The sequence below is a fragment of the Heterocephalus glaber genome, unplaced genomic scaffold (assembly GCF_053883595.1).
Source record: "Heterocephalus glaber isolate CG9 unplaced genomic scaffold, H.glaber_assembly_v1.0 deba00000281, whole genome shotgun sequence".
In the NCBI taxonomy this organism is placed as follows: Eukaryota; Metazoa; Chordata; class Mammalia; order Rodentia; family Bathyergidae; genus Heterocephalus; species Heterocephalus glaber.
This window is the reverse complement of record NW_028258139.1, coordinates 12,203,209-12,215,453: the sequence shown is the minus strand read 5'-3', so window position 1 is coordinate 12,215,453 and position 12,245 is coordinate 12,203,209. Positions and strand designations below refer to the sequence as shown.

The 12,245-nt window shown below is 56.1% G+C and overlaps 1 protein-coding gene across 2 annotated transcripts; it reads right to left on the bottom strand.

The window, feature by feature from the left end:
- Positions 1–1,500: 1,500 nt before the first annotated feature.
- Dgat1 (diacylglycerol O-acyltransferase 1) lies at positions 1,501–11,978 on the bottom strand. Of its 2 annotated transcripts, XM_004837731.4 has the most exons (17): positions 11,444–11,978; positions 6,214–6,301; positions 4,101–4,141; positions 3,919–4,004; positions 3,782–3,834; positions 3,591–3,696; positions 3,387–3,494; positions 3,226–3,300; positions 3,034–3,137; positions 2,909–2,947; positions 2,798–2,839; positions 2,656–2,700; positions 2,465–2,577; positions 2,318–2,383; positions 2,148–2,235; positions 1,998–2,060; positions 1,501–1,898 (listed from the first exon to the last, which is right to left on the bottom strand). In XM_004837731.4, exons 1-17 carry the CDS (start codon positions 11,815–11,817, stop codon positions 1,755–1,757), a joined length of 1,635 nt encoding a protein of 544 aa, XP_004837788.3. In that variant the 5' UTR covers positions 11,818–11,978; the 3' UTR covers positions 1,501–1,754. The 2 variants fall into 2 exon arrangements, with proteins under 2 accessions (XP_004837788.3, XP_004837789.2); XM_004837732.4 differs by lacking the exon at positions 3,387–3,494 and having other exon boundaries at positions 11,444–11,807.
- Between the last annotated feature and the right edge of the window lie 267 nt (positions 11,979–12,245).

Genomic DNA, 12,245 nt, shown 5'->3' with positions numbered 1-12,245 from the left:
GTGTGGGTGAGTTGTCAGATGGCCCCCCTTTCCTGAGGTATCCACTCAAGAATGGGGACATAAGTGGGCATACCTGCATATCTTCTGACAGAATAAAACCCTCTTCTATACCTGTGAAATGCTGGGCTGGCTTTGGGGCAAAGGCAGCCTGCTCTTGCTGCCTGGGTGAGCAGTGGTACATCCCCACTCCCAGGTCGGGCCCTGCCAGCTAAGGGGTGAAGGGAGGCACAATGCCCACACTGTAGGAGAGGCAGACCAGACAGCTCCACCTCAGCAGGCCAGGGTAATTGCTACCAGGGAGGCACTGTCTGTATTCTAGGGTCTGCAGGCCTCCCTAGGGGGGGCACCAGCCAGGATAAGGCAGCCCCTGATAACCTGGCCTCCCATCACTACCATGGCCAGAGAGGTGACATGAACCAGTTTGCTAATGGGCTGAGGTAGCACAGTCATGAGGCCACCACCCACCCTCCACAGGTCTCCCCACCTTATTGGTCCACTTAGTGGCCCATCTCGGGCAACTGCTGTGGGTCAGAGAGCTATGGCCTAGTACAAGCCCACCAAGACAAGGTAGGGGCACAGGCCCTGGGCTGCCCCCTACCTCTATCTGCCACTAAGGTGGCCTCTGCCCAACTTGGCAAGTAGACGGGCTGGAGGCAAGGCAGCCTTCCAGAAGTCATGGGACTGCCTCTTACTGTCAAGAGAACCAAAGGTGGGGAAATAGAATACAAGACAAACGTGACCCCTCTGCAAGGCACCCTAGAGCCACTGGCCCACCTTGCTGAGTAGGCCCATCCCAGGGAGCTAGGTTAAGGGGCAGTCTAGCTCCAGGGAATCTCTGTACAGTCTCACCTCTAGGAAAATGAACCAGGTTCTCCTAGAGTAATGACGGCAAACCTTTTAGTTTTTAATAACACCCTGCTGGGGCACACATGCCATAGGTTCGCCACCACTGCCCTACAGGCAGTGAGGAGAGAGGCCACCCCAGGTGAGTGACCCATGAACATAGCGTCCAAGTTCTAAGCCTCCTCAGTCTGCCAGACACACAAGAAAGGCCCTGGACTCCTTGGTCTCTGGCCGGCCTGCCTGAGGCCCACTCCCAGAAAGCCTGGGTACCCTTTCCCAGGTTCAGGCTGGATATCAGGGTGTATCTAGGTTGGCCAGGCAGGCTCATCCTACACTGGGATCCAAAAGATAAGCAAGGCAAGGGCAGGACAGGAAGTATAACCTCAGCTGGACCTCCCCCACTACCCACCTTCAGCTAGGCTGCTGCCTCTCAGTGGTTATGCCCTATACTGCTGAAGCTGAACAGTCTTGCCTACCAACCCCAGGCAGTCACTGGCGCCCAAGTTGGCTGCTGGCTGGGATGGAAGGGGACAGCAGAACCCAGATACAGTGTCACAGCCTGAGCTGGAAGCACGAGGACCAGTGGACAGCACTGACTCCAGTGGTTGTGGGTTATCCTTCCCACCAGGCCCCATACCCCCAGCAGCCTGAGGGAAGTCACTTTAGACAGTACTTTATTGATGCCCTTGATCCCTGGTCAGCAAACTCCTGACACTGTCTCCGCCAGCTGGATACTGCTGTTGACATCTCATAGGAACAGGAGGGAGCCCCATGGGATAGAGACCCCCCAGGGCATGAGAAGGGTGCAGGCAGTCAGGCCACCTAAAGGACTCCAGGCCCAGGCAGAAGACGACTAGCTCTGGCTGTGGACAGTGAGGAGAAGCCAGACTCGGGAGCAGCTCAGGTCCCTGCTATGAGGGCTCATAGTTGAGCACGTAGTAGTCATGGACATACATGAGCACAGCCATTGGCTGCCCTATGATGAGTGTCAGCCACACAGCTGCATTGCCATAGTTGCCCTGGAAGAAGGGGCCCACAATCCAGGCCAGTGGAACCTGGGGACAAGTGGGGACAAGGTCCATCAGCCACAGTGACTACATGGAATGGGGCTCAACACAGAGGCAGAAGGCAGGCTGGCAAGCCAGCTCACTCACCTGAGCCATCATGGCTGTGAAAGCCCAGAGGCGGAACATTCGCAGGGGGATGCTCAATACATACTGCAGAGAAGGGATAAGTGGCATCAGTGTCTCGGTCATTGGCTACACCCCTGACAAGGTGAGGTAGGACACCCAAAGAGCACTGACCTCATGGAAAAAGGCTGAAGCTAGGAACACACCTGTCCTTGCCACCCATTTGCTGTTGCCCCGTTGAAGCAGGGGCTTGTAGAAGTGTCTGCAAAGGAAGTAGCTATGGGACAAAGCCCCGGGAAGAAGCCTATGCCATATTCACACCACACATGCGCACAATCACCCACCTAAGGCACCACTTGTGCACTGGGATGTTCCAGTTCTGCCAGAAGTATCCAACAGACTCAGAGTTCCTGGGGGTCAAGAGACAACAGGATAAGCAGGGCACACTTTGACCCACTGGGCCCCCCAGGGCCATTCCTGAGGCCACCCACCACCAGTCCCGGTAGAACTCCCGGTCTCCAAACTGCATGAGCTCCGCCACAGCATTCATGCAGGAGTGGAAGAGCCAGTAGAAGAAGATGAGCCAGATGAGATGGTTGGGGACCTGTGGAGGGAGGGGGCTCCAGGTTGCAAAACACTCCCACCCTCAGACTCCACCCACCTGCCAACCACTGACACTCACCGCCAGCTTCAGGAGACGCTCAATAATGCGTGAGTAGTCCATATCCTGCAAGGCACAGACTGCCTCAGCCACTGTCCCATCACTGTTGTCGTCATACCCCCAACCCCCAAGCCTACTCCAGCTGTAAGAGTCAGATCCTCACCTTGAAGGGCTTCATGGAGTTCTGGATGGTGGGGACCATCCACTGCAAAGGAGGTTATTTTGTCAGTTTCAGCCATGCTGAGCCCTACCACCCATCGCCTTCCCCACTTACCTGCTGGATCAGGGCCACCTGGAGCTGGGTGAAGAACAGCTGAGAAAAGATCCAGAGATCAGCCACTGAGACCCCAGCCACCACCAGGCCCTGCCCCTGGTGGCTCCCCCAGCACCAAACCTCACCATCTCAAGGAGTCGCCGTAGCAGAAAGCGTTTTCGGATTCGGGGGGAGCGGGGAAAGTTGAGTTCATAACACAAAGTAGGGGCAAAAATGAAGTAGTAGAGATCTGGAAGGGAAGGGATGGGCTGGAACCAGCAGAGATCTGACTCTACTCCCCCCCATCCCACTAGGGCCCAGACCCCCCAGGTGCTCACCACGGTAGGTCAGGTTGTCTGGGTAGCTTATGGTGCCCTGGGTACTGTCCCCACTGGCTTTCTTCCCTACAGAGGCTGAAAGCAAATCAGGGCAGAGGGTAGAGTGGGATGTGCTACCCAGGCACAACCCTTGAGGCAGGCCCAGCCCCTGAATCCCTCACCAGTCTTGGCCTTAGCCCTGTACTGTCGGCACCACAGGTTGACATCCCGGTAGGAGATGAGCTTGAGGAAGAGGATGGTGTACGCTACCAGAGCCAGCAGGGAACCCACTGCAGAAGAGGCATGCTCAGCCACAGCCCATCATACCCTAGGGAACCAAGCCATGAGGCTGAGCTAGGGCTGGCCCAGGGGGAATGGAAGCACACCTGGAGTGATGGACTTGACCAGTAAGGCCACAGATGCTGGGAAGCAGAGAATGGTGACAAGGTTGGCCACGTGCAGCAGCAGCCCTGCCTGCTCTGTCAGGGTACCCTGTTGGGGGTGGGGGGGGATTTAATCAAGGCCTCACTCAGACAGCCCCTCAAGAACTGGTAGGAAGAGGGTAGGCACTGCTTACCACCGCCAGGCGTTTCTCAACCTGGAATGCAGCCACAACAAAGACATTGGCCACTGAGAACAGAAGCATCACAGGGCAGGTTCAGAGCCCCAATTAGCCTGGTGCCCACCCATGGCCCTCCTCAGAGCCCAGCTCACCAATAACCAGACATGGGGCAGGCCAGCTGTAGGGATCCTTCAGGAACAGAGACACCACCTGGATGGGGTCCACCAGGATGCCATACCTGGAGGTGGGGCAATAGGAGCCTGAGTGGTTGTAGGGCCTGGCCTGGGGGTAGGGCCTGAGCAGGCAATGGGCAGGGCCTGCAGAAAGTACTCACTTGATGAGGTTCTCCAAAAATAATCGAGCATTGCTCAGGATCTGCAAGAAACCATCAAGAAGGCTCAGCCCTCAGAGTACTGGCCACAGGTTGTCCCACTAGCACCTCCCAGCTCCCCTTAGCATCTCTGGAGCAAAAGGTCAGGGTGGCAGCCTCTACCTTACAGACCCAGCCCCTTCTGGTGTCCACACTAAGCACTGAGATTCACTACACACTAGTCAATACAAGGCAGAGAGGTGTCTCTCACTGTCCCAAGCAGAGGGACCAACCCCACTACCAGGCATCTCTAGCAGCAAGCAGACCTGCAGTTCAGGAATCCTCATCCCTCCTGCCAAGCTGAACCACTGAGGAAGCCAAAGCCAGATCCTTAGCCTGCCACCAGGGTCTTGTCCCCAAAGTCATGGCTGCCTGGGGAAGCTGGCCCAAAGCTGAACTCCAAGGACTAGTCCCTACTGGGGGTAGGGGTGGAGAGTACCCTTACACTACTCCACAAATCAGGCTGGTCCCTGCGGTGCCCAGCTTGGGTGCAAGAGGCTTCAGCAGGGGAGGGCAAGCAAAGTGAAGATCTCATCATAGCTGAGGGGCAAGAGGAGGTATTTTGTCCCTGCCCTGCTTCAGCTGTTCCTTCAACAATCCAAGCTCTGACAGCTTGGCCCAGTACAGCCTCTAAGGACTGAGCACCCATCAAAACAGGCTCCTGGGGGCTGGGGATTTAGCTCAGTGGTTCCGCCGCCTGCCTCAAAAGCATAAGGTCCAGAGTTCAATCCCTGGTACCAAAACAGGCTCCTGACTGTTGCCTGGGACTGGATGCTTAGCCTCCTTATCCATCTCACAACCACCTGAAAGCCAGGCCCTAATGCCACCACACCATCCAACTACCCAGAGCTGAGGTCCTAAACAGTGGAGGTGATGGATGCTGTGGAAAAGCAACACCAGCAAGGGAACACTGCAAGGGAAGGTTTTATAGAGGTGGTGACAAGCTCAGACACTAGAGCTGCCATCCCACCTACCCCCACCTCCAAGACTGTCTTGCCAGCCTGCTGCCTCAACACATGTGTTGTCACCCAGAGTATGGACTCTCCTGAGAGTCCAGGGTGTCCATACCATATAGAAAGGACTGATGAAAGTCAGAACAGAAGAAAGGCTGTGAACTGTGGCCCGGGGTCAGCAGGCCCAAAGGGTTGCGAGAAAACATGTAGTGCTGCCTAGGCTGGATGAGGGCCTCCTCTGCCCAGCAGTCTCTATAGACCCCAGCCTAGTTCAGGAAAGGGACCTGTCCTCTGGGGGTTAGGCTGGCCTTGTGCTCACTGTGCCCACCGTCTCACCCTCCAGGCCTCATGATCTCCCACAGGATATGGGAGGAAGTGGTGTGTGGAGCCACTCCACATGGACATCCATAGGAGCTGTGCCCAAAGCAGAGGTAGACACGTGGGTAAGGGTCAAAGGCTTCGGGCCATATCAGCCCTGAGTGACAGAAGCTGAGCACAAACAGCGCCTTCAGGCTGCCCCTTTGAGGCTCAGACTCCAGCAGCCTCTGGGGTGGGGGCTTCTGCCCATGCCCCCACAAAGTGTCAGTGGAAACTAGGCCCCAGAGACTGCAGACCTTAGATATATCCCCGGGCTCCATCCACTAGGACCCAAGGATAAGAACAAGGAGCTAGGGGGCTTATAGTACAGTGTGGGCTGTAAAGTGCTGGAGGTTCCATACTCACAAGGCCACGCATTTCCAGGGAGGCCTTATACCCAGAGAGCACACCCCCTCTCTGCCCACCCATGTCAGCCAGCACAGCCAGGGTGACTCTGCACCCCAGAGACAGATCATAGCCAAAATACTTGAACCCAGGTACACTGCTAAGTCTCCCCCGACTATCCTCATGGCCATTATAGGGACCTCCTGGGGTCCAACAAGACCCCCGTGTGACCACTGCAGGGACCACTCCTGCTTTCCCCACCAGCCCAGGGCTGCCAGCCACACGGGCTGTGGACTTCTCGTGGCAGCTGCAGTGTGCTTATACCCATGGGGCAGAGCCTATGCCCAGGAAAAATGCCAGCGTAGACAGCTCTGCCATACCTGCCTCCAGGTAGGCTTGTTCCCATACCCCAGTCTACTTACCAGCATCACCACACACCAATTCAGGATGCCACGGTAGTTGCTGAAGCCACTGTTAGAGCTGAACAAAGAATCCTGCAGGCGATGGCACCTGGCAGAGCAGGGGACAGGCTCCTCGGTAAGCAGATGCCAACAGGGAAGGGGTAGGTCCACCACTACGACCCGTCTCTTCTGCCCACACATCCCATTCCACATTTACAGATGGAAGGAGAAGCCAGGCTAGGCCATGGCAGTAGCCACATGGCCTGCAGTAGACAAAGCTCTCAGGACCACCTAGAGGTTTTCTCCAGGCAGTGAGAGGGGGCACATAGCAGGCAGAAGCTGGCTGGGCCTACATGGGCTTGATCTCTCTATGCCAGGACCTTGGCCTTGTTCACCAGAGACCCTGACTACAACCAGACTCTCAAGCCACCAGAGAATCCAACACAGGGATATGTGGGCTACCCAGGACTGAGGTGCTAGGACAAAAGGGTAAGGGTGGAGTCCACCCTGTTCAGTAGGCCTATCAACCACCTAAGGAGACCAAGAGTCCAGAAGGGCCTCTTCCCTACACTTGACATAAGCCTGAGGGAGCACAGGGACTCAGTAAAACAGCTGACCAAGCACCCTGCCTAACATGCATCTTTCTGGGGGCAGGGACTTGGTCCTCGTGCTCATGATAAGCACTATGATCATGCCTGAGCTGGGAGCACCAAGAATCCACCTGAGGGCCAGGCACCTGATGGGGCCTGCAGCAGAACCAGGTCCCATCTGTGAAAGCACTCATCAGTGTTGGGGAGGGGGGACACATAAACAGACCCTGCCTGTGAAGAGGAATACTGACCCTGGCAGAGAGGACACTATGTGGCTAGGACAAAGCCCTGCCCCCGCCCCTGGCAAGGACAGCAGGGGCAAGACCAGAACCCATGTGGCAGGAAGTGGTACCCTGGCTCACTCACCAGCTGCAGCTCTGCCTTGCCCTCCAGTGGCAAAGCCACCAGGAAGCTACTTACAGCACTGAGCAAGGACCTGGTTTCGTAAGAGGAGAGGCCAGGGCCTCCCTTTTCCTCTCACCACACCCATCTCTACCTCAGAGTATCTGGGCAGTGGGAACAGGGTGGAGGGTCCATAGCAGAGGCACCATGGCACAGATGTCCTCTTAAGGATGGTCTTACCTTGGTGCCCAGAGAAAAGCATGGCTTTGGTCATGCTTTTCTCTGGGGACCAAGGCACTGAGGGCAGTGTTAACAGGCCCAACTCTGGCCCCCAGATCGATGTCTGCTTGGCACCTAGACTCATCCACATCATTTCAAAGCAGCCCCTGGCTGGTAGGAGGGTAGACACACCCCTCCTCCTGTCCATCTCAGACTGCAGGACCATGGTGGACAGAGCTCTACACCAATCCCAGTTCCAACCACTGTCCACCCCCTTCTCCCAGACTTGGGCTTGGGCTTCCTGCATCTACCCACTAGGTCTATCTTGACCCACACAGTGAGGCTGTGGTTTTGTTTTTTGTTTGGTATCAGGAATCGAACTCAGGACCTTGCGCTTGCAAGGCAGGCGTGGCACCACTGAGCTAAATCCTCAGCCCTATGAGGCTGTGGTCTTACCTGAGTTCCTTTTCTCCCCAACTCTGTGCCTACCATTATAACCAACTATTGGCTTTGGGCACCACCCTAAACTAGATACACTACCCATCCTCTCCAGAGCCACAGCACCATGAGGCAGGCAGATGGCCTCTCTGGAGCTGTCTGCTAGACTAGACCTTCCCACTGCCCCTGTCTTCCAGGCTGAAGCCCATTCACTCTCACTAGAACTATCCCAGAGTGCTCTGGCTGGCCTCCTTGAGCCATCACCATCAACTGCTGTCTTCACATTATCATGACTGTTTCACAACAGTGTGACCTCTGCTCTCTTTGGCCACCAAGGCTACTTTATCTGTGCTACTTTATCTATGGCCATCTCCAAAATGAAAACAGTAGAGAAGGTTCTTCCTTTCCAAAGACACCACCAGACAATGCTATGAGAGCTTTTTCAAGTCCTTCCTATGGGGCTCCAAGGCCTTCCTTGACCACCCACACCTAAGCACCAGGTCCTCCCATGGCCTGTGAACCAGGTCCACCCTTTGGCAGCAGCCACACTGCATACAACCTCAGCCTGTGCTGCCCCTCTCCCCTTATGGGTCAGAGGCCTCTGCCCCAGGGGGAGAACACCCCCCCCATACCAAGGCCCACAAAGATACAGGCTTGCCAGTGTGGTCAGCTGTAAGCAGGCTAGAGGGCAAGCCACAGGGATGCCAGGAGGGGAGGCAGGAGCTGGCCAGCCATGCCAACAGCTGACTTTGTCACCCTCTCACCTATTGGAGGGCCTGCCAGTGCCCTGTGCCTTCCAGCTATCCTACACTCACTCCTCAGGGCCAAAAGGACAAGGGATAGCCCTTCTCTCCTGACACTCCAGGCCTAACCAGGTAGACTGAAGGAAGAGTGCCCTCTCTTTCCTATCTCTCACTCACTCTCACCTGTAAGGCTGGTACACACCCATCCCTACAATGCACCTGCCAAGGTCTGTACCATGCCCAATGGCTCAGCCTCCAAGTGTGGACTTTCTGAGGACCACATAGTCCAGCTCTAGGGTCAAGCAGAATGGGGAGGGGCAGAGACTGCCAGTTTTCCTTCCAGCTGCCAGCTCTTTGAAACTTCCTTTATGCCATCCTTTGGCCAACCCCTGGGATGCAAGAGGTAAGGAGGACACTCTATGGGACAAACACCCTATGAGAGTGGTGGTCAACCTACAGCACATGTGCCACAGTGGGCTATTTGCTATTGTTGAAAGCTCTAAACGTTCACCATCACTGCCCTAACAGAACCCAAAACCAGAAAGTTCTGCCTAGAGTGCTCATAAACCAAGGGCCAGCTGAAGGGTCCAAAGCCCCAGTGTGAACAGCAGGCAAAACAAGAAGGAATTCCTCCTTTTCCTGCCTCACAGACTCACCTTGCCACAGGGCAGAAGAAATGAGCTTATACCCAGAATCTGGTTTATCTGCCCAGTCCAAGGTGAGCAGGAAGTATTGGGGACTGAAGGAGGTGAGAGCTCAAAGAGTCAGAAGGAAAGAGGAGAGGAAGGCTGGACTGAACCAAAAGCAGCAATAAGCAGGGAGGAGGGGAAACTGGTAAGAGAAGGGTGAGCTTTGGGCCAACCAAGTCTCAAGAGGTAGCCAGACTAAAGGATGGCCCACCAGCAGGAAAAGTAAAGTCTAGCTGGGCATGGTGCCACACACCTGTAATCCCAGCTCTCGGGAGGCTGAGGCAAGAGGATCGCCATGAGTTTGGGGCCACCCTGGGCTACATAGTTCAAGGCCAGCTTGGACTACATTGTGAAACCCTGTCTCAAAAAACAAAAACAGGGCCAGGGATTTAGCTCAGTGGTTCTGCTGCCTGCCTCACAAGCATAAGGTCCTGAGTTCAATCCCTGGTACAAACAAAAAAACAGGCCAGGTGTGGTAGTGCACACCTGTAATCTCAGCATTTAGGAGGCTGAGGCAGGAGGATCGCCACAAGCTTGAGGCCAGCCTGGCCCACATAGTGAGCTAGAAGTCAGCCTGAACTACATAGCAAGACCCTATCTCAAAAAAAAAAAAAAAAAAAAAAATGGAGTCTAGCACCCTTACCAACAGGCCTTGAACCCTGTTTCATTCCCAGGGCTGAAGAAGGAACACACAAAGCCTGCATGTCCTGGAGATCCACAATAGAATATCAACTGGCTCTCTCCTCCAGCCCTGGATAGTATCCTCTCTGCCATCTACCACTGCTCTTCTCAAGGACTCAAGACCTCCACTAAACTGGCCTTTCCCACCAGCCTCACAGGAGCCCCATGCCAACAGATACAGAAAAGGATTTCTGGCCAGTGAAAAGCAGGAACATGACTGCTCTCTCTGCCTTTCCCTAGGTGGCAGTCTGGTGGGTTCTCTCCCTCAATCTCATACAAAGAACCCCAATTCTCAACCACTCCCAAAGTCATACTAGCCATTCTCCTACCTCCTGGAGAGAAGGACAATTTGGGGCAGTCAGTAGGGGGGTAACTCCAGGGCCTTAAACTTCTTTTTAGTACAGAGCCAGCCTCTCTTAGTAGCACCCCAGGCCCACAGGAAACCACTGCTCCTCTCAGAAGGGCCAGCTTCCTCCCCCACAGTGCCTTCTTGATTTCTCACCTGACCTTTGCTCACACTGTGCCAAGTATGCCTCACACTAAGGTTATCTTATCTGCCAGGTGAACCATAAGAACCCCAAGGGGAGTGACAGGGCCTATACCACAGCTGTCCTTTCTTGACACCCACACCCCAACACACACACCAAAGAAAGGCTTGTTTAATGAGAAAGTAAGTTCTTGTCAACCAAACCACCCATTATCCATTTCCTCCTAGCCCCTTAGCTGCTCCCTAAGCCAGAGCCCCTGAGGATCAATGTGAAGGCCAGAAAGAATGGCTTGCCAGTGCCCTCAGGGCCAGTTTGAAGGAGGAAGCCAATGCCCAGGCAGCCAAGTTCTCCCCATCAGCCATGGTGCACTCCCTCATACTGACATGTCAGTCACTCAGGTATGCAGGGCCCTCCTATAGGTACCTCCACCTCAAACTCTCCTATACCCCAACCACTGGACGAAAGTTCCCACATGGGACCTCCTCTGCCTTTCCAGTGAGCACTCCTGCTAGCATAAGCAGGGTTCCCCAGCCTCTGGGTGAGAGATTAATGAACTCTGGGGAAGGTCTGCAAGGACAAGAAAGCCTCCTGCACTGCCCCTGCCCTGGGCAGATCCCCACTCTCCTGATTTCAGACAGAGCTGAGGCCAGATGAGCCCTCCCTGGCAGACCAGCCTCTTCTAGGAGCCTTTCCCACCCCCAAGGACCCTCAGAAGGGCCACCACATCCGCTCTCATCTACCTTCTTCCAGATGGGAAGGCAGAACTACTCTGGACAGGCATCAGTCTTTGAGGACTTGTCGGAAAAGTACCCACCTAACAGGCCGCTTTTGGTCCCCCTACACACACACACACACACACACACACACACACACACACACTGCTCACTCTTAGACCCACGGGGTGACCTTGGCTGCTGTCCCTCTGCACCAAAGCTTCAGTGTCACCCCCCCCCCCCGGGTACAATGGTCCGGGGACTTAGGCCCGAACCACTGAGGCCGCTCCAGAGAGACAGAGAGCAACGGGGTGTGGGTCAGAGGTGAGAAGTTAGGCGCTCCGCTACCTCAGTTCCAAGGGGCCGCTGCCCACTCTGGCGTCTCCGTTTTTGTCCCGGGCCAGGGCCCGAGCGTCCCCTCCGGCTCCTACGTCCGGGCTTGCGACCGAGTCTCGCACTTCCTCCGCTACCGCTGCGGGCCCGCCGCTGCCCAGGCTAGAAGGGCGGGACCCAGTCCTCCTGCGCCGGGAACCGCCCGCACCGCCGTGGTCGCCCATAGCCTTAGCCTGCGTTGCCCAAGTCCTGGCCCGCCGGGGTCGCAGCCCCGCAGCCCAGCCTCCGGACTCACGTAACGGCCGCCACCACCCCCTGCCGGCCGCCGTAGTCAGGGTCCGCACTGCTCCGGAACTGCTGACTGGGCGGCAGTGGTCGCGCGCGCCCATTTGTAGTCCGAGGCCGATAGGAGGAGGAGCTTCGGCCTCAGAGCGGAGCACCCTGGGAGTCGCAGTCGCAGAGCTGCCTGGGCTACCCTGGCCCCGGCGTGGTTCCGGGTCCCTGCGGAAAAGGGACCGCAACCCACTTCGGCTGAGCAGCCCGAAGACTGCGCCAGCGCCTGGCTCCCTAGCAGCTGGGCACTTTCCTCGACCTCTCGCTGGCCCCTTGTCCCACTTTTGTAAAAGCAGAATTTCGTCACCCCTCGGCTCAGCGAACCGTTTAGGGTGTAGGTCAACTATGAACGGCTTCGAACACTACCGCCTTGTCCTGGGGCTCATGTCGGAGCGCACACCCGGCGGAAACTACCCCTGCCCCAGCAAACCCCTGCGCGCGCTGTCCTACTCCGAGAGCCCTTAGCTGCCAGGCAGGGAGCACT